The 22,484-nt window shown below is 43.0% G+C and overlaps 1 protein-coding gene across 2 annotated transcripts in view; it reads left to right on the top strand.

Annotated features, from left to right (window-relative positions):
• Positions 1-22,484, top strand: part of CRIM1 (cysteine rich transmembrane BMP regulator 1) — a 204,952-nt gene that overhangs the window by 93,933 nt on the left and 88,535 nt on the right. For both annotated transcript variants that reach the window (XM_036872288.1, XM_036872287.1), the window contains exons 3-4: positions 1,796-2,038; positions 3,103-3,223. In XM_036872288.1, coding sequence (XP_036728183.1) covers positions 1,796-2,038; positions 3,103-3,223 — 364 coding nt within the window. The remainder of the gene's footprint in view (positions 1-1,795; positions 2,039-3,102; positions 3,224-22,484) is intronic.

Genomic DNA, 22,484 nt, shown 5'->3' with positions numbered 1-22,484 from the left:
TTTATGTACAAAATAGACTAAAATTTTTAGTTTAGAAGGCTGAACTAGGAGACCTCTTGCATCTAACCCTGCTTTGTGATTGTGAGTTTTACTTTAGGAAAGACAGAGCTTATGAACGTACCCCAATACTACATGGCATTATTTTCACCCAACATTTTCCGAACTCTTTCCACTCAAGGCCATGAGGCCATGATGATGTGCTTTTGGTTTATTTCAGACTTTTTTTTTTTTTTGAGTTTAAAAAGGTATTATTATTTATTTTAAGAAATAGTGATAAAATATACATAATGTAAAACTTACCATCTTCACTATATTTAAGTGTACAGTTCAGTGGCATTAAGTTCATTCCCATTGTTTGTGCAACCATCCACCTCCAGAACGTTTTTCTTTTTTTTTTTTCACACACACACACACACACACACACACTGTATTTTATTTTTACAAGAGATAAATAAACTGACACCAAGCATTGTAAATGGATGATCACAACAAAAGCAACAATGATTGCAATTACCAAACACGAAACACACTCATACTATGTCATGATATTGACATTCAGTCCAGTAATCCTCCACTGTAACAGCTCCTTTACTTTGCAGTGAAAATTGATTTGTATATTTTTTTGCCTCTGAGTCCTTGTGGGATTTTTTTTTTATTCAAACAGAAAGTCACAAAAATTATAATCATCCTCATCAGTTCACTCAGTCCCATGTAATTAATTTTTTTTTCATCTTGATCTTTTGTTAGCACTTTTATGAGTTCATCAGTTTTCCATTAGAGTTCTGAAAATGCTTCTTCATTCAGTTCAGCACGATAGTCAGTTATCAGAAACCTGTACTTGTCAGAGTCTTTTCCATGAATTCCTTGAAGATGAAACCCTTTTATAGGAACATTTTTGCAGAAACATCAGAGTACACCCAGAACTGTCTGTAAATGACAAAAGACTTAAAAATGACCACGGTTAAAGATTTGATGAAAGTTCATAATAATGCAGTTGACAAGGGCCTAATGTGGCTATAAGTTTCTTAAAAGCTTAAACCAAGAAACTGAGCTGCGCACTGGGGCTCCAGAAGCTAGGGCTTTGCTTGATTTATTTTTCTTATCTGTAAAAATGGAAGTGCAGCAATAGGTTGGTGACATAATACAGGAGAAAGGAGAATAAGGTACATTTGATGGATTTCTGCTAGGGATAGAAACACACCAGATGCCATTTCGGGAAATTACATGGGAATTTGGCTCAATATCCATCTTGCTAAAGCTTTCCTATCATCTTAGTCTGTTCATCTCCTCAAATTTCAGAGCTTGGAGGTCGAGTTCCTCCGTGGTGATTGTCATCCATCTTGTCTTCAGTCCCCAAAACAGCCATTAGGTATTTGTGGGCCTGTTTTGGTGTTTAAATGGACACTGTTTTCAAAGAACGGCCCTTAAAACTCCTCTTAAACTTAAAGATTTTTCCCTTGGTCAGTGACTGAGTCCCGTTTTCAGAGTCTCCACGTCACATAGGCATCTTCCCTCCGCCTTTCTTCACCTGATCCATGTGCTGGACATGGATTGTTCAACACAAGGGAGGGGACGGGCCGAGGAGAAGGCAGCTCCCACCTCTCGCTCTGCTGTCATGAGCAGGTCACGGGAAAGATTTCCATGGGAGGCTTAGCTGTGTTTGAGGGTTCTCACCAGATTTCTGTTCCTGCCGCACTCTTTGTTAGTTAGTCTATCATCAGGGCTGCCTGCGCTTATGGGGAGAGTGCCCCATGCTGCCCCTGGGCCTGTGCTAAACTCTTTCTCTCCCATTTAGAAGAGAAGCCAGATTGCTCCAAGGCCCGCTGTGAAGTCCAGTTCTCTCCGCGTTGTCCTGAAGACTCCGTTCTGATCGAGGGTTACGCGCCCCCCGGGGAGTGCTGCCCCCTCCCCAGCCGCTGCGTGTGCGACCCCGCGGGCTGCCTGCGGAAAGTCTGCCAGCCAGGATACCTGAACATACTTGTGTCCAAAGCCTCAGGGAAGCCGGGAGAGTGCTGTGACCTCTACGAGTGCAAACCAGGTATGCACGGGCTTGGTCCCCGCAGCCTCGCTGCTTTGCATCAGAGGGCGCGGCGGCCAGCCTTCCCCGTGCCCCGCCCCGCCCCGCCCTGACCACTTGACAGCGGGGTGCTGCAAACCTGTTCCTCTGGGCTGATGGCAGCCTGGCTTCTGCCCTCCAGCCAGAGAACCAGATAATCCACTGGTACAGAAGTGCCTTCAGAGAGGGACCCTGTCTTTTTCTCTTTTCTTCTTCTTTTTTCCTCCTTCAAAGTATGCTTGATGGGGGCAGTAGGGTTAAAATTTATGGTACTGTGGTTGCCTGCTTCATCCCCCCAGAGGAGGTCATCATCCTCATTTGCAGATATATCTGTCACTTTAAAGTATTACATTTAGAAACAATCATCATACATAAGACAGAAAGTTATTTTTAGATAAATATATGCATCAAAATGCCAGACATTTTATAATGAAACACTCAGCCCCAATCTTCCTCCTTGCCAGCTCCCCACCATCCGTCCTTTAGCTTTGTAGCATGTGCTAAGTCATCTTTGACTGTTTGCTCAACTTCTTTGCCACATTTATTTTGTAGTCATGTCCCAGCTGTTTCTGGATCTATGGTATTTTTAACATCTTTGTTCTCGTGGCTGCATTTCTAATGTGGTCTGTGAATAGGTCTGGACTGCAGAGATTTCCTCTTCCAAAGTTTCTAACCATGGGTCAGATTTTTTTTAACTGCTAGGTAAATGCTCAAGCCAAGCAAGCCCTTGTTCATCTCCTGAACTGTTTCATCAGAAATGCCTCGGGCTGATCGTCACCATCCACAGAACCACCACTGGTTTAACTCTCTGTCTTTCTCTGTGTCTGCATCTTAACTCTTCAGTGTCTTGTTCCCTTCTTTTCTTGAACAGAAGATGTGGGTCATATTACAGTTCTCTAACGTTGATGGAAATGAAAATGCCAGTGCTAAGACAGGGTTTCCAGGAAGCAAGGAAACTACAGAAATTTGAAGAGCCAAGTGTTTCATTTGGGGACTCAAAATGCAAGGAAACGTAACGGTGAATGGTGCCTCTGTTTGCCCCCCAGTGTTCAGCGTGGACTGCAGCACTGTGGAGTGTCCCTCCGTTCAGCAGGCCGTGTGCCCCCTGGACAGCTACGAAACTCAGGTCAGACTCACAGCGGACGGTTGCTGCACCCTGCCAACAAGGTCGGTCCGTCATTCGTTTTTTACGCTTTCTCCTCTGTCCTGTGTGTTAGCATCACGAAAGGCACAGTTTCAGGCATGCCGTTTGTTTTCCCCAAGGGTCAGAGAACCCTAAAATCCTCCTGTTTCTATGGAGAAGTCACTGAACGGTTACTATGACTTGGTAGTTCCATGTATCGTTCCTGGGGCCAAAGTCAGCTGTCCTCAGGTTAAGTCCCTAATCCTTAGAGGTTCCTCAGGTTGGGGTGCCTGTGCACTTTTGCAGGCTGCAAACTAAACAGGCACATGTGTCCCTCAGTCTGAAGCCGGGAAGGCAGCAAGGTATCGATCCATAGTAGGCATGTCATTTGATCCTGTGCAGTGAATCTTACAGGTGTTTAACCATTGTGTTCAATGGGGTGAAACACTGCATGCATCATAGAATTGCTCCCCAGGGATCCTTGACGTTTGCAATCACACATCTACCCAGACCTATAACTTGCTGAGGCAACAAGGAGTTTAAATTCCTATAATGCTTTCTGGAGGAACAAGCACATCTCTCTTTGGCTTGGTGGGGAAGAAGCTGCTGTCAGTTTAGTCTTAGTAGCAGGACATGCCCTTAACCCTGCAGGGCCAGACTTACTCCAGAACGCAAGGGTCCCCAGGCCCCATCCTTGACCGTCTTCATAGCACCACTGTAGAGCTGGTACTTTGTGCTTTGCTTTGGGAAAGACCGTGCTTGGAATCACAGGGTTTACGTTCTATTTCCCCTGCTGAGTGCCCTCCCCTCTTCCCTACCAGGTCCTCCCCTCCATCTTTCCCAGGTCACTAAGTCATGATTTTGACTAAGCCATCTCATTTCTTTCAACTTTTGCTTTACATTTAATATCCAGAGTTAACGTGGTACCTTCCTTAACCCCCCATATCTAAGCTCTCTCTCCCTCAGTCCCTGTGCCAGGCACTTAGCATCCGTGTTTGTTGCATGAGTAATTGTGATTAAACAAATGGGTTGCTAAGGTAGGAATGTGTATGGTCTGTAGTTAAGGAAAGTATCAGTCATTTGTCCATGATTGAAGTAGACATCCAGAGTTTGTTCTGATAACTACTTTTTTCTTCTTCCTTCTCTTAAAATACGTTAATTCTTTGACATTTACTAGCCATTGTTGTGTCAGAAACCATAGTATTCTCTCAGACATATTTTACAGGACTTGCCCTATCCTTTATAGTGCATCGTAAAACAGGTGCAGAGATTTTTGTGAAGGTAACATACAGTGGCGTAGCACTTTCTTACGACACTACATTGTGATAATTTATGTGAAGATGTTTGGAAAGTGTTGAACTATTGTGCAAACATAAGGTATTACTAATCAGTAAAGGAGGAAAATGGAGTATTACTAACAGTGACAGATGTCCCTTCAAGGTCTTCATGAAAAGGAAGGTGGCACATGATATTAGACCACCTAATTAATCAAAACTAAGCCAGTTGTCAATTAACAAGACCTTTAGAGAGCAAAAGGGACATTTCTCAATTCACTGTTACAAATGTAATGTAGCACCATTTGCATGTAGGAGGCACAGTAGGCTATTTTTTTCACTCTAAGGGGTTGAAATGGATAGAAGCAACAGGAAGACATACTTAATTTCAATTTAAGGGAAAAAAATTTCTTACAACTAATGATGTACAGTCATGCACTGGGCTGCTTCCTGAGATAAACTGAGCTCCCTGGGGCTGGAGAGACTTCTTTCCGTCTGGATGGCCACCTTCCAGGAATGCTTAGAAGAAATGTTACCTTGGAAAGGAGGTTCAAGTAGAAGCCTTCTGTTTTTATCCCCAAGCTTCCGTGAGTCTGGTAAACATAAACCTTAGGGTGATTATTACGTATTGACCTAATTTTGACTTTGGCATTCAGAACCAAAGGATATTCAGTTAAAGGTGGCTCTAATGAAGAAATTGGAAGCATGGAGAAGGAAGCCATCCAAAAATCCCAGGGTAAATTATTTGCAGGGAGGGATAAGTTCTCACAGCTCTTTGGTTTCCTGTATTTTAAACAGTCAGTGACCCTTCCTCCCCTGCTGCCCCTTCTCCACATGCATCCTGTGTTCCCACCTGAACTGGATCCCCCCCACCCCCCAAGCTGTCTCGGGCTCTGGGCCTTTGCATTTGCAGTGGGCTCTTCCCTGATTGCCTTCCCCTTCTACAAACTTCTCCTCTTTCAGGACTACATTTCCTTCTGTTTGCAGTGTTTTTCAGTCTTCAGCCCCTAAAGATGACTTAGGTGTCTCTCCTCTGCTCCCTTGTAATCTAATTCCCATGTATCTCTTTATCATAGCCCTTTTCATAATACATGGAAATCATTGATTTTTTGGGGTCAGTCTCTCCTACTCTGTGTGCTTCTCAAGGGAAGGGAGTATTTTATAGCCTCTAGTACATAGAACAGGACTTGATATAAAATGGTAAGCTACATTTATGAATGAGTGAATGAATGAATGAATGAATGAACAGGCCCACTATTGACCATGATGACTTATATGTTGAAGAAGAGAAAAATTATCTTCCTGCCATTAGGTGGTAATACTACTCCTTGTCTCACTATAAAACCCTTGCAATTTCCCCCCAACCCCCTTCTTTATGGCCAATTCTCAGTATTGCAGAAATCTTCCACTCCAAGCACTGGTCTCACCTCTCAAAGCATGAGATGCCTTTATCTCTCCATTCTACCTTTTCTAATAGTGTTGTTCATCCTGCAGGACTCCCAGTTCAATTCTACTTTATCCACAAGGTCTTTGTTCTTCAGCCAACACCCGTCTCACTCCCTCGGTACTCCCAACATATCCTGTCCATGTTTCCAATTAATCATATACTTCCTTGCATTGTTATGTAACTGTTAACATGGGTAAAGTCTTGTCTCACCAGCTAAAGGACATTTCTACAGGTCAGGGATTGTGTCTTCTTTCTTTTCTTCTGTGTATGCATTAATTCCGAATGAATCAGTAATGCAGAATACACTCAGACTGTGACTTAACCTAGTTGAGCATATTAAATGGGTTCCCGCTTATTAAGGAGGATGACAGACAGGTCATACTTTGATAAGAGAATAAAAACCCAAACAATCATGTGAAAGTGGAAATAAAAAGAAGAGAGCCTAATATGTTGTAATAGTGGTAGTATTTTAAGAGAAGAAGACTACCTAACTTTATCCTTGTGTGTGATCCACGTCAAAGGTTTTCTCTTTGAGACCATGATTAGGTATAAAGAAGAGCATTTTAGAATATGCAAAACCCTGTTATGATGACTTGACCTTTACCAGCATATTGATAAAGAGCACTGTTAAGAAATTAGAGCCATTTGAGATCAAAACTGATCGTGTGGCGAATTCAGGGGGAAAAGCCCTTTACAGTCAGGACAGAGTAAGGTAAAATATTGGAAACTTTAGCAGTAGAGGTTTACCTTAGGTGGAAGTCACAGCCCCTTTTTTGTAGGACTTATTATACTTGCATAGACTAAAAAAGGAATTTGTGGACATTCTGCCCTCATCTTAAAGAATAAATCCCTCCCTCCTTCATTACCATCCAAATGGAATTGCCATTCCCAATGAGACTGTGTCACCCATTAAGGCCCCTGACTGCCCTGTTTGGGTGTAAGTACTTGCTCACTTTGTGAATTTTCTTTTGAGTTGCCTGTTCTCAGTTCATTTATTCATTCAGTTATTCATTCATTCATGGAACATGAGGTGAGCTCTTCCAAGTGATAGATACTCCCCTCCAGATGTCCTTTTGGTGCATGGATATCTCTTTCCACTTCCATGCCTGACAAGTACTGGTTCTCCCACCCACCTCTGCCCTTTGTAAGGATACATTAGTCCTTCTCCCCTTGCTGAGTCTCTGCTTTTTCTTAATGGCCCATCCTTCATTGTCCCCTCTTTTGCTGTCTTTTCTCCTGAACTTCATCCTGTTTAGATATCATTCTTTGTGATATAATTATCATTTTTAATTCTTCCTTCCCTCAGCTTGGTTTAGGTGTCCAAGCACTCCGCTAATTCTTTTCATCCTCTTCTCTTCTGTTGGTGCTAGAATATGTTGTGAGGTATACGGCAGCTCATCGTACCTTTCAGGAGATAGTGAAAAAGAATGAGACTTAGTGGCTCTGGGCCTTAAACTGGGCCTGAACCCTGCATGATGACAAAAAGGAAAAATGGGACTGTCCATGGGACTCATGACACCTCATGGTCTCTGCAAGACCCTTTGTACATGTGTGCATGCCATTGCCTCCATGCAAAAGGAAACTTACAAAGAGAAAGTTATGTCAGATGCTTTGATCAAATGATGTCTTTGCAGGGAAGGAGAAACAGGAAAGTCTTTAAGTAACATCTAGGTGGCAGTAACAGTGACAGCTTAAACTTGTAGTGTACCTTGCTGTTTACGAAGCATTTTTTACCTTTGCTGCCCTCATTTTGTCATCTTTCTGACTCCATGAGAAATTTATGGATATGAAAACAGAGGTTGAGAGAATAAGTGACTTGTGCAAGATCACAAATGTTTTTTGGTACAAGGGACAGAGCAGGTCCAAGTCTTCAGCCTAGGTTCTTTGATTCAAAGCCCTATACTTTCCAATGCAGTTTTTTTTTTTTTATACCATGTTTTGTTGTTGTTTTTAAGTTCAGGAAATATATCAAAGAATATGAATTTATATCTCACCATCATGTTTGTTTATATCAGCATAGTACATATTAACGCAATATGCCCATGTTTCAGTTACACATTGCTGTGTAACAAGGCACCCCCAAAAGTAGTTGCTTAAAACAATGAAGATTTATTATTTCTCATGCCTCAGTGTTTTAACTGGGAGGTTCTTCTGTAGCCAGCTGGTGGGTCATCTGGGGCTAGGTGGTCTACGGTGGCATCATTCTCACATGTCTGGCTGGAAAGGCCTGTCACCCCCTGTGTGGTCCTTCATCCTGGCTCCTTTATGTGATGGCAGAAGCAAGGGAGGAAGTAGCAAAGCCTGAAAAGAGACCAAGAACTTGGAAGTCACACAGCATGACCTCCACTGCATTCTGATAGTGTAAGCAATTCACAGGGAGAGCCTTGGTTCAAAGAGTGGGGCAGTGGATTCCACCTCTTGATGGGAGAAGCTGCAAAGAATTTGTGACCATTTTTAATCCACCATAACATACATGTCATCAAAATAGGGGCCCCCTTAGGTTTCATTTTCTAATGGTCGAAAGTTGGTGGAGTGTTGCAGCTCTGCGACCTTCCTTCCAAAGACTAATGTCCTTCTGGCCCTGGGACTCAGGGCCCTCCTTTCTCTCAGCTGCTCTGTTTCTGCTTCTCCCTTCACTTGCCAGTCAGCAGTTCACCTGGGAGTAGATACATGATTTAGGAGCCTCTGAGCACCACCTCGACTTTAAGCATCATTTAGCCAATCATTATTTTTAACTCCTCTCCTTTTGGAATGTTGTGACTATCTAGTTGATCTTGGTTTTCTCTCATCACGCAACAGGGAGTGCCATTTTTGGACGCCATAAGATCTGCCTGATAAAACCAGGTCAATTTTTAAAACAAACAGAAAAAAAAAAACTTTCAAAGACGTACATAGTAATTCCCTCGGTAATGGTTGATTCTGGAATGGATAGTTGTCTGAGAGAAATAGACCCACCAGGTCTGGTTGGAGGGTAGATCCAGCCTGGGCTGTACCTCTGTGCATCCCATGTCCTCCTGTGTCGGCCAGCTTAGACTATTTATTAAGAAGAAAGCTCCCAGATCATGTTTTGTTTTGTTTTTTCTCTGCACTCCTCACCCTTTGCTATCCCCGATGTATGTGCTGCATTTTACAGAGTTTTCCCTTTGCCTCTGTAATTTTTCACCAGGCTTTTTAGATACAGGTTCACAGGGGAGAAATTAACTAGTTAAAAATCTAAGAAGTAATACCTTTACTGTATTCCCTTTTACTGTAAGTCAAATGAGTGTTTCAATACCCTTATGCCTTTTGCTTTGTTATGTAACTATTCTTATGTTTTTATTAAGAAGATGAATGAATATAATATGTTATTGACAGTCACCCATTCTAAATTTATTTTAATGAGATTTTTCCACAACTTTTTGTTCTGAAACATTCTGTTGTCAATTTCTGTCTCTAAATATCCATTCCTTAATAGTTATTTAGAAAAATCCAATCCAGTTATTTTGAGGTGGAAATAAATTAAGTCAGTGTTTATAATGTTGAAAAACTTAAAATAGGGTTTCTCCTGGGTTGTATGCAGTGTATCAAGCCAGGTTCCCAAGCTCCCTCCTGGCTGCAGCCTCTCTCTGACTAAAGGGTCTGATTCTCTTCCAGAACCTATATCCAGAACATTTATATCTCTTGCTTTCTGAGACTATACTGAAAATCCTCTTTTATTTTTAAATCAAGATTTGGAAGCATTTTTAACTTTTTCTTCTTAGTCCAAAGTAATTAAAAATTTTAGATTATCTGTAGGCTAAAAGGTTGACTAATATGTGACTTTGGTTTTCTCTAAAACGTTTAATAGAATGTCTTGAGCACATTAGATTCTGAGTACAGTTCCAGTGAAAATGTAGCTGAACCTGAATCACAACGCTGCCCCACCCACAGGAGGCAGGTTGTATGGCTCTCCCGTTTCAGGAAGGGTCCTGCCCACTGAGTGGCAGAGCCAGGCTTTGTGAGCACAAATCACAAGCTAGCACCGTACTGCTGTGGTCCTGAGCTCACTCCCCATAGCCCCTCTCCGGCCCCACCGCTCAGGGGACCTAACATTCCATGTCATACACTTTCTTTTACAGTGTAGTCTGTGGGCAAATGTGTACATGTGAGTAGACCGTTCAGCAGCTAAAGAATACTCCCTCACACGTCACCTGGTGCTGTGCAGAAAGAGCCTGTGCCTGGATGCTGAGTTCTAGAATCCAGGTCCACTTCTGCATGAATCTGGACAAGCCTCTCACATCATCTGGGTCTGTTTTCTTACCTGAGGGAGAAGGAGGGGAGGAGGGATTTGATGATCTCAAAAGTAACTTCTACTTAAATTTAAATTTTTTGACTTTTCCCAAACCCTTAGGGGGGGGGGAAGCCCCAATCTGCTGGTGATAGGAGACTCCTGAGAAAAAAATGAGAAGGAAAATTTTAGAAAATCCCAGAACTCAGAAGATAATGGGAGAAATACATGGTTTTCATCATGATAGGAAGGGGGTAAAGTCCAAAGGAAGTCATAAAAGAATTACGGTTACTTTTTCTTTTTTTCCATTTTCTTTTTAAAAAAATAGGAAAGGCAAAATGAAATAATAATAATAATTTTTTCTTAGACTAATAATTTAAACCAGGATGCTCAGAACTGGTTGAATTGTGAAAGCTGAGTGGTAATCCAACAAAATAGATTGCCTGTTGGTTAATGGCTAGTTGAATACTGCCAGTTAGTTGTTTGTTTTTTTTTTAATATCCGTGAATAGATAGCCCCTTATATAGCAGGAGCAGAGACTGTGTGGCCGAAGGCTGAATCCATAAGATAAGGACTTACTGTGTTAAAGTGCTTTCTCATAGAATGTGGATATCTCTGCCTGTCCGCCTGCCTTTCTGGGTACGTTGTGGGGAGCGTGCTGGGTGTGGCATCCTCGAACCCCTGCACGCTCCCCACCCTGAACTCCCAGCAGCCTGTGCATGGCTGCCGGCTGGCTCCCACACCAGTATTTGTACCTGTCTCTCCCCAGCTATTGCTGCCCCGCTTTCCTTAAGGTAAAGTCTGTCTTCGTCTCTCTTCCCTGTCACTCCTCTTTATCCAGCGTCTCCATATTTTTATTGCATTTTTCTTTATTTCACACTAACTTGTGTATACACACAGAGGGCATTATATTTGTGGAAGAGGTTTAGATTCTCTGTTCCTAACTTTATGATTACACCATTTCTTTCTATGTCTCTTAAAATAAAAAATGGTCTACTGAGTTAAGTTCCCTTTTCTTTGTTTGAGCCTCAGTTTTATTTCTGTCTTGTAAGACATTGACCTCAGAAGACAATTTCTCACTCATACCACGTCATATTATAACAGCTCCAAACACTGTAATTCCAGGAAAGGAAACAAGAAAAAAGGAAGGATGCCCAACCCTATTGTATCAGAAAGATACATCAGATATACAGCCCATGACCAGAACGAAGGTCATGAATTTTTTTTTCCTTTACCACAACATCTAGATAGTCATACTCTGCTGCTTCAGGCTGAAAATCTAGGATGCTTAGTTCCCATTCCTCCATCCTGATTTCTCTGTGCTCTCAAGAAAATCTGTCTTGTTGGTACTGTATTGTATTACAATAATAGAGTCTTAGCAGATTGCTGCACGCTGTTTCTTGTGACTGGATGTAGATATTTAGAAAAGAAGCTTTCCGGGGTTTCAGAATTTATAGCCTGAAATTGACTCATCCCGGCTGAAGCCAACAGAATGGAATCTTTGGCAGGTTGTCTTTTCCTTTCAGAAGCGCTTGAGTTACATCAAACTTAATCTAACCACAAAGCTACAGTGAGTGAAAACAAGGTGCAGATTTGGAAATGCTCAGTTAAGTGGCCAAGACTCATTGAGAACCTCATGGAAGACGGAGAACACTGGGCTTGGTGGTAATGAATAAGATAGGGACAAGGCTTGAAGGAACTCAGTACCTAACAAATATCACCTCTGCCAGTCTCAGAAAAGTCTCAGACCTTTGGAAGGTAATAAGGGAACACACACAGACATACACACACACACACACACACACACACACACAATCACTGATGATCATTTTTCATATCCCTCCATGTTTGCCTGTAGTTTCAAAGCTTGGAATCTACAGGTATGCTCTTACAGAGAAGTCCCATTGTAACCCTCTGCTCCATTAACATCTCTCCACTTTTGAGTAATAGTCTTGGAGGGACAGTGTCAAGACTTTGCTGTTACACTTACACTTGGGTGATTCAGCTTTCCAGAGCTCCCCAGTCAAGTCTTGACTCCAGAGCCTCAGCCTATCATTCTGCTGGTTGACGCCTTTAGGAGGGTGTTGAGGGCCTGGAGGGTGGGCGGGAGGATTACACAAGGGTCAGGAACACGGAGGACAAGACTGTCATCACAGGGCACATCAGCCCAACCAGACATGGATGTCAAAGCCAGAAACTTCCTGCAGGTGGCTCAGAAAAGGCAGGTTCCTTCTCAAAGCTCAGGGAGCACCCCCCCCCTTAGTTCTTTGAGACGGTGTTAAGTTCTTTAGATCATCAAATAACAGTTATTGTAGATCCCTATGCTCTTAACAGTGTGCTAGGTAATTAAGTTGCATGTACCATGCTTATGGAAACTAACCAGTGGAAATTATCCCTGAATATTCATTTTCAAAAGGACTTCATCAAATTAAGAATCTTGTAATTAATTATCATGTCCATCTGTTCCCAAGACCTTGAAGAAGACGGCACTTAATAACAGTTTTGGGGTTTTTTTGGTAAGATTAATCTTTTAGTAGACAAGTATCTCTAATTCAGTTCACTTTTTGGTTGTTCCCTTTAATTTGAATAATTTATCCAGCTGCTTTTGGGGAATAAATAAAATTAAGTTATCCAGTATGTAAAATATGGATTAGCATAGCACAGATTTAAAACATTCCTGACTCTTGACATGCTATCATGGTAGCATTCTCTCTGTTTCTAAACACATGCAGAAAAATTTGGAAATATATTTGAAGCCCTTCTTTCTCAACTAAGAAAAGAACGTCTATTCTGTTGCCCTCTGTCACAGTAATTTTTGGCCCAAAAGAGCAAGTCAACTCATGACGAAAAAAGCCAGAGTCTATATTAAACTCTGATGTTTTTAAAACAAAATAATTGTAGGAATTCCATGTTATTATTGGACTTATCCCCAGAATGAAGAAAATATGCTTTCCTAGAAGTAAAGCCCTTGCCCATTGGAGATGAACTATCTCCCTAGTAGAGAGTTTAATTTGTCAATAATTCACTTCAGATGTGTAAGCCCTGCACTTCCTATACTAGTGCCTTATGTCTTTTGCATTTCACCATGCATTTGACCAGTGTCTTGTCTTAGTTTATATTTGTTTCAGTCCTGAAACAAAGCTCAGGGCTCTCACTCAGAGGCTTTCAGTTTGATCTGAGTGAGCCTGGCCATCACCAGATGATGAAGACATGGCCTTCTGACTCTTGCTCAAAGAGAGTAACTCAGCTGAATTCCATAAGACTTTCAATTAAGTTGGAAAGTGGAATCCACAGCCTGGATAATATTGAACCTCAGAGGGCTTTCCCCACCCACCCTCCTTTGAAATCATCACCGTCATGACACAGCTGAACGGAAGAACAGCTCCAGACAGTTCTGCAAAAATGTTCTGTGAAGCTGTTTACGTAACTAATAAGCAAATCTAACATATTAAAATCCTACCTCTTCTGGAAATTCCAGAAGCAACCCCAAATTTGGTGGACTATATTTTACTCTTCATTTGCACCTTTACATAGGATGTAAGTGATAAGACTCACCACTGTGTAGACACAGAGTGCAGAGGGTTCAGGGTTATATTTGCCCAGCAGATGTTTAACTGCTTGACTGCAACCCTGAAGGTGGAGACAGCTGGTTTCTCTTGGACTTGATGCCCAGTTAATCTGTTGTGAACGTATCATGCAGACAAGTGCATTTTAAAAGATCCTTTCGTGATTTTGCCTTTGTTTGTATGTCATGACTCTTATGATAAGATGATGGACTACTTTGATCTTCATAACTAGATCATGGATTCTTGAAGACTCTTATGACACTTCCTAAGACATTAAATTGTGTACTTTTTTGAGGACAGGGATGCACCTTGTAAGTCTCAATCTCATCATTGCCTCCCACAGTATATGCTTCTGGTTAAATTTATAGATAGTTAAGCTGTGGCAAGTCCTAGCATCTGAATCCCATAGTGTTTTTAGTCTGTGTGGAGAAGAAATATTTGAGTGTTTATCATGTGCTGGATGTTATGCTAACCTTGTAGGAATAAGACGTAGACACTGATGTCAAGGAGCTTACCATCTAAAGGAAAGGCATATACATGCCACATCATCTTTATGCATTCATCTGTCAGTGGACACTTAGGTTGCTTCCATGTCCTGGCTATTGTAAATAGTGCTGCAGTGAATATTGTGCTACATGACTCTTTTTGAATTATGGTTTTCTCAGGGTATATGCCCAGTAGTGGGATTGCTGGGTCGTATGGTAGTTCTATTTTTAGTTTTTTAAGGAACCTCCATACTGTTCTTCATAGTGGCTGTATCAATTTACATTCCCACCAACAGTGCAAGAGGGTTCCCTTTTCTCCACACCCTCTCCACCATTTATTGTTTGTAGATTTTTTGGTGATGGCCATTCTGACCAGTGTGAGGTGATACCTCATAGTAGTTTTGATTTGTATTTCTCTAATGATTAGTGATGTTGAGCATTCTTTCATGTGTTTGTTGGCAATCTGTATATCTTCTTTGGAGAAAGAAGATGTGGCACATATATACAATGGAATATTACTCAGCCATAAAAGAAAACGAAATTGTGTTATTTGTAGTGAGGTGGATGGACCTAGAGTCTGCCATACAGAGTGAAGTAAGTCAGAAAGAAAAACAAATACTGTATGCTAACACATATATATGGAATCTAAAAAAAAAAAAAAAGTGGTTCTGAAGAACCTAGGGGCAGGACAGGAATAAAGACGCAGACATAGAGAATGGACTTGAGGACATGGGGAGGGGGAAGGGTAAGCTGGGACGAAGTGAGAGAGTGGCATGGACTTATATATACTACCAAATGTAAAATAGATAGCTAGTGGGAAGCAGCCGCATAGCACAGAGAGATCAGCTCGGTGCTTTGTGACCACTTAGAAGGGTGGGATAGGGAGGGTGGGAGGGAGACACAAGAGGGAGGAGATATGGGGATATATGTATATGTATAGCTGATTCACTTTGTTATAAAGCAGAAACTAACACACCATTGTAAAGCAATTATACTCCAATAAAGATGTTAAAATAAATCAAGGAAAGGCAAACATGTAGAAAACAATGCAATTTAGAGGGCTATGTGCTTTAGAAATAGAAGTGTGCAAAAAACAGTAAGCTCACAGAGCAAAGAGATCCTATTTGGAAAACTGTTGGATTTGACTTCTGAGCTCAGTCTTTAAGAATGAGTCAGAGTTCACTAGATGGAGAAAGAGGAAAGGGCATTCTAGGCTATTGTGGTCATTGATTTTTAAACTTTTAATGTGTCTTACAACTTAAAACATTACCACTAGAAAAGGGAACCCTCTTGCACCGTTGGTGGGAATGTAAATTGATATAGCCACTATGGAGAACAGTATGGAGTTTCCTTAAAAAACTAAAAGTAGAACTACCATACAACCCAGCAATCCCACTACTGGGCATATACCCTGAGAAAACCATACTTCAGAAAGAGTCATGTACCACAGTGTTCATTGCAGCATTATTTACAATAGCCAGGACATGGAAGCAACCTAAGTGTCCACTGACAGATGAATGGATAAAGAAGATGTGACACATATATCCAATGGAATATTACTCAGCCATAAAAAGAAACAAAATTGAGTTATTTGTAGTGAGGTGGATGGACCTAGAGTCTGTCATACAAGTGAAGTAAGTCGGAAAGAGAAAAACAAATACCGTATGCTAACACATATATATGGAATCTAAAAAAAAAAAAAAATGGCTCTGAAGAACATAGGGGCAGGACAGGAATAAAGACACAGATGTAGAGAATGGACTCGAGGACACGGGGAGGGGGAAGGGTAAGCTGGGACAAAGTGAGAGAGTGGCATGGACATACATACACTACCAAATATAAAATAGATAGCTAGTAGGAAGCAGCTGCATAGCACAGGGAGATCAGCTCGGTGCTTTGTGACCACCTAGAGGGGTGGGATAGGGAGGATGGGAGGGAGATGGAGGAGGGAGGGGATATGGGGAGATATGTATACGTATAGCTGACTCACTTTGTTATACAGCAGAAACTAACACGCCATTGTAAAGCAATTATACTCCAATAAAGATGTTTAAAAAAGAAAAAAGTCAACTACACTTCAGTACAAAAAAGAAAAAGAAAAAATAAAAAACATTACGACTAATCCTGCCTATCTTTATGATTCAAGAAAAATGGAATTCATGACAGTGTTGGTTTTTTTTCTTAGATAATCATCTCTTTGCAAGACTCCATCACTTGTTCAAGATATTTATTACTTTCTTATTGCTTTCAATTAAAGATACTTCTTAGTATGGTATGCAAGGCCCCTTGTTACCCAGCTCTGGCCTATCTCACTAGCCATGCCTCCTGCAAGTTCCCCACAGTATCCTCCAGTCCCAATCCCAGCACAGAATATGCTTCTGGTGGCTGAACCATTTGCTCCAACCTAAAACACTCTATTCTTTCTTGCCCTGTAGATGTGAGTAGGTTCTTTCCTCCTCCTGGAATGTCTTTCCCTCCATCCCCACTTCCCCTTGTTTGCTGGACACTTCCCATCTGTGCCCACTCACACTCCCCTACTCACACATATACACACAGCATCAGCTCTTTGTGCCTCTAGTTGGAAGAATGATCCTTAGGGATGAATGGAAGTCTTTGGACACGTGAGGGACTCCAGTGTTGAAGAGGTGGAATAGCTACTGCTGAGTGTGTACCCTTTTTTTTTTTTTCTCTCCACCAGTCATCAACAGCTTGCGTATTTGCAGTTGGCAGCCTTTGGGCTGAATTTGACCCCAAGACATGTTTTCTTTGATTTGCCTTTTTTTTTTTTTTTGCCATCTTTAAATTAGTCATCAGCATTTAAAAACTGGGATGCTTGACATAAAACTCTGGCTTCTCTTGAGCAGTTGAAAGGTATAGCAACACTCTACGTTTCTGCACGGAGTGAGTAGTGAAGCCCCTTCAGAGGACACAGACCCTCTAGAGTTCTCTGCAACATCCCACTTCCCTTTGAATGAATACAGGTTTGCCAGCTCTGGGTGTAACTGACTTGGGGTTGGTGTCGAGAGAGAAGATATGGATGGAGGTTAAAGGGGCAGGAAATTTAGAAGTATCATGAAGGTGGTGACTCAGGTAAAACGCCATGGGTTTGGGCTGTATTGTTAAGGAGGTACCATCAGGATGAGGCCCACGCTAAGAAGAAAAGGGAGAGATTTGGGAGTAGATGGCTCTGGGAGGTTGAAGAGTTGGTGTGGTGGGAGCTTGGGCCTGAGAGACCTGGAAGGAAGGATGAACTGTTGTGCTCAGCGACTAGGATATCTGACTTGAAATTTGAGATTGCTGTGGCTAGTAAAGAAAGTGGCTGAAGTGGAGGGGCAGCAAGGGTCACTAGATTCCAAAAGATCAAGCGAGGTCAGGATGTTGAAACTGCTTCCTCCACATAGACCCGGAAGCTTCCAGATAATAATGATATATATAAAATAGCTAACAGGTGTTGAGGACTTCTGTGTTCCAGGCACTATCCTGGGTACTTTTCACATATCAGTTTATTTAATCCACATAGCAGTCCTGTGAGATATGGGTACTTTAATCACCCTCGTCCTACATGCGGTACAAGTGAGGCTTAGATGGGTGATGTGATGCCCAAGGTCATACAGCTCCTAAGTGGCCAGAACTCAAACCTAAGACTGCCGGATGTCAGAGTACATTCTCTGAACCTCCACCCCCGTAGGAAATGGGCAGGAGACAAAGCCACAGAGAGGGAGGGCCTGCATGAGGGAGGAAAGCAACAGCTTTCCTTGGGCTAGCCCACGGTGGTCAGCTTGGGGACGGTCAGCCTCCCTTCCACCCCAGGTGAAGAGTGAGTGTGGGGAAATTCATGGTCTCACAGTAAGGAAGTAGTGTTTTCAGGCGAGCCAGGTTAGGACAGATTTGATGGTGTACTCTCTGATGGTGATCAGATGCTGAGAGAGGAAAGGGTGGGGAAGGCAGAGCAGTGGGCGTGGGAGGATGAGTCCTTGGGAAGCAGAGCGATTCTGTGTGGGGATGTGCATTCCCTTGAGGACGGGAGACCAGAGGACCTTGCACTTTGCACTGATGACAAGGATGAGAGGTCTGGGAGTCGACAGCCCACAGGGAGCCCGTGGACGTGTGCTCAGAGTCAGCTCTTTCAGCACCAGCTCAGGCTGCAGAAGGAGCGTTAGCCGCCCAGCCCAGGCCGTGGAGGATTTGTCCAGATTCTCAAATAGGAGGTTCAGTCCTGATGTCGTTAGTGTTTGTGCGTCACGTGCTCCGGGGAGGAGACAGAATAGTCCCCATCCGATTGTGTTCTGGTGTGTGATTATGTATATCTGACACCTCCCTAAACCAGACTTCCTAAACGGAGGGTCAGGACCCCGTGTATCCCCAGCCCTACCCAGCTGAGTGCCTACCACACGCACACACTCGGCAGATAGTTACGGGATCACTGCATGTTCACCAACAAGCTGATTCCACATTCCAAAGCATCCATTTCTAATACGGTCGGCGAATCCAGCCCTGAAATGGAAACACCTGGTGTTTCTGTTACAAGGTCCTGTCCCCACCAGACCCACTCCTCCTCCTTCTCAGAGTGCCACGTGCTGGTTTCCCCTCCTTCCTGCTTTTCCCGCCTGGGTCTCCATGCACCTCTCCTGTCCCCCTCTGCGGCCGTCCTGCCCACTGTGGGAGCACACGCCAGTGTCTTTCCCCCGGGCCTGGGGAGGTGAAGGCAGAGAGCCTACCTGTCCTGGGACGTGGTTGTTATCAGCTTGTTGGGCTGAACTGAGAGCAGTTAGGATGCCTGCCAGATCCCAGCTCTCACGGTTCTACAGGGGCACGGGCCCTGGGGGTGCTTCCCAGCTGTGTGTCTGTGCCTCTGGCTCCCTTGCAGGAGGGAGCCTCTTGGGAACTGCCCCAACTCTCCTCTTCTTTAAGCAGTCACGTGGAGGCGGTACCTGAGGTGAAGTGCCCTTGCTTTCTCCTGACCTCACCTGCTTACTGTGGGGCTTGACTCTGAAAGATAATTTATAGATCTTCCAGGAACCATGCGGGCCCACTGCCTCTATTTTCTTACAGTTTATACCACTTTTCTCTCAAACTTAGCACCTAAGGATAAGTTTCCTGAGCCACAGGCCAGCCTTGAGGATCCAGCCATAATCATCTGCTCCTTGAGAAAGCTGGGAAGAGGGCAGCTAAAATGACTACGTCATTAAGGGCTTGCAGTGGACCTTATCATTATTGCCAATACTGCGTAGTAAGAAATGCAGAGGAATATCTTACCTACTTGCCCTCAGTTGATACCGTCCCTATACTGGAGCATATCCTTCAGTTGCTCCCCGCAGAAAAAAGCAAAACATGACAACAGCAACCAAAAATGCAGAGTGAGTTTGCTGTTGTCTCTGAAGGGAAAGTGGTGAAGAACATGGGGTTTCTGGTTTTACAGGTGAAAAGAGGAGCAGGGAGGCTTCTGGAAGGAGGCACGTGTGATCCTTAGAGCTGGGTCGTGTGCTTGCTGCTGCAACTAAGGCACGTGCCTAACCCCCGGGGTGGTGGAAATGTAAGGCATCACAGGAGGAATGAGCAGGAGAAAGGGTGAAGGAGGGTTTGTTACTTAGCAGTAAATCTTATAATGAGGCAGGAGAAACATGGTGGTCCTAAGAAACTTCCGTAGGGAGGAGTGCAGTTTTCCATCAGGATAGTTGATGGAAACCCATTCAGGTGGGAAACCCATTTCTTTTTGGATGTTTAATTTGCAGTCTTCTTTTCTTTTTTAAACTTATCCATACCTAGAAAGAGGTAAGAAATTTAATCCGTAGAAAGATAGTACATCAGATTTAATTAAAGTTGAAAATACTTTTTATAGGATAAGAATATGCTTTATGCGTCATTATAACTTCCTTTGCTGACAGTTTCATTGTTACCCTGTGTGGAATCCTAGTAGTACACATGCTTTGCCCTTTTAATTCCACATTCATTCTTGTGTAAAAGGAGCCTTCCTTCCCACCTGAATAGAGTTGTTTTTGATTTATAGACAGTGATTCTCCACTTTCAAAGGGCTCAACACTCAGTTTGGATGTGGAATAAATGCAGGGTTGGGAGACATGTTTGCAGGGGCCTCACTGAGTTGTTTTCCCTCCAGGAAGGGGCAGGGAATAAGGATCTGCTTGGGGAAGATGAGGAGGCTGACAGTTTGCTGCTTTGCTGAGTGGTGGTGGGAGTGGCAAAGAGGATACTTCGCCCCACGGTGTCTTCTTCTAACTCCCTATCGTTTAGCATCCTTTACAGTTTCTCTAGTCACTCTGGTGAAACAAACTATTGATTCTTCAACTTGTTGAGTATATTGTTTCTTTTCCTGCATTCCCCTCCAAAACAAAACAAAACAAAACAAAACAAAACAACACAACGTCAGAGACAAGGCCCATGTTGAGCCAGGCCTGAAGGTTGAGGTGCTTGGTAAGGAGGAGGTGGGTGTGGAAGGGTGAGATGGTGATGTGCTCCAAGGACAGAGTGCAGGCGAGGAGAAGCCGCAGAAGGGGATGAGCTGGGATCAGACTGTGGCAGTGATGGGAATGACAGTAATGGAATCACAGGATTTTATAGTTTGGAGAAAGCTCATTAAGGTCCAACCATCTTGTTTTATGGACAAGAAAACTGAGCATCCCAGAGTTTAAGTGGCTTGCTAGCAGTCATCCATTTTCTGGTGGATGATGGATGGTATTGGATAGTAAATAAAGTTACTGTTTTCTTCGCTCTATGTGTCTCTCACTCATAGGCAACTGTATTCAGGCAGGAGCAAGTGCTACTAATCAAAATGTGCTACTAATTAAAATGATAAAACTAGTTGTACACAGCTTTTTCCAATGGAAAGTGCAAATTAAACTGTGATGATTGAGACACTGCACCTTTAGGAGCAAGTTGTTCAGAAAGTGGGTCTCAGATTCCCTCCAGTGGAGTCTCCTGGAGAGCTTATTATACAGGCAGATTCTGGAGCCCTGCCCCAGACTCTGAGAAACAGTCCTTGACTGTGGTACCTTGGAATCTGCATTCTAAACAAATTCCATAGTCTTTCCCTCCACAGACTGATTTTGAAAAGTACTGCACCAATTAGCCCTGAGTTTAAAATTTATAAACATAAAAACTGTAAAAACAATGCATGGCCTAACCTCTGACTTACTAGCCATGAAAAAAAAAAATGTTTATTCTAGATTATTGTTTGGATGTCTTCATGTCATTCATTTTTTCATTTACAAGACAAATAAGACATGCCCCTGCACTAGGGGAATTCACAGGAGAAAGAGTAGGATTTTGACTTCCTAGGAGGAACAGGTCCACTCCAAGAGGAGAGAAAACTAATCCTGGTTGCTTCTTTGGTCGGAGAAAGCCTTGTAGGGCCGTGGCCTTAAGGCTGTGTGGAATTCACCTGGGGTACAAGAGAGGCAGGGATTTGAGGCGGAGTGGACGCTGAGCTTGTGGCACTGAGTGACGGGAGTGGGTGTAGGGGTTCAGTGAATGGCAGGTTGCCCTTGGTACTCACGTGTGCAGGAGCATGTAGAGGGGCCAGTAGAATGTGGAAGCTAGAGGAGAAGTAGAGCCTAGACTTGGGAGCACCTTGTAAGCTGTGCTAGGACTCTGGGACTGTCTGTGTAGACCAGGAAACAAACGGCCGGAAGGGAATGCATGAGTGTGCACTGCCTCTGAGCCCGCAGAGCAGCCAGCATGGGCCTCCTAAGGAGGGGAGCGCCCTCTAGGGGCTTAGATGGTTTTCCTGAGTGCTGTTCGTCTTTGTACTCAGCCACCCACATGCCCGCTAAGCTGACTCCATTACCTGCTGGAGAGAGAAAAAAAGACAGCTTCACCAGCCTACCTGGCTGCAGCTGTGATTACATTACGCAGACATTTATTAGTTTGGTACCTTGATTGATGATTATCTTAATACTGAGGATAACATTAAAGGCTTGATTTTTCAGGCAAATGGCAAATACAAGTTGCTTCTTGTTGGAGGTTAAAAAGCCCTTAGCCCATGATTCTGTTTGTGTGAACTGACCAAAATAGGTAGGTCCATAGAGAAAGAACAGAGATTCGTGGTTGCCAGGGGCTGGGAGAGGAGAAATGGGAAGTACAGGGTTTCTTTATGAGATGATGAAAATGTTCTAAAATTAGGTAGCGGTGATGGTAGCACAACCCTGGGAATATAAAGACCATTGAATTGTATACTTTAAAAGGGTGAATTTTACAGTATGTGAATTGTATCTCAGTAAAACTGTTATTTTATTTATTTGTTTTCTTTAAAAACCCTTAGCACTTCTGCTCC

The sequence above is a fragment of the Balaenoptera musculus genome, chromosome 13 (assembly GCF_009873245.2).
Source record: "Balaenoptera musculus isolate JJ_BM4_2016_0621 chromosome 13, mBalMus1.pri.v3, whole genome shotgun sequence".
Taxonomy (NCBI): domain Eukaryota; kingdom Metazoa; phylum Chordata; class Mammalia; order Artiodactyla; family Balaenopteridae; genus Balaenoptera; species Balaenoptera musculus.
The sequence above is the reverse complement of the archived record's forward strand: the minus strand, read 5'-3'. Positions and strand labels throughout refer to the sequence as shown.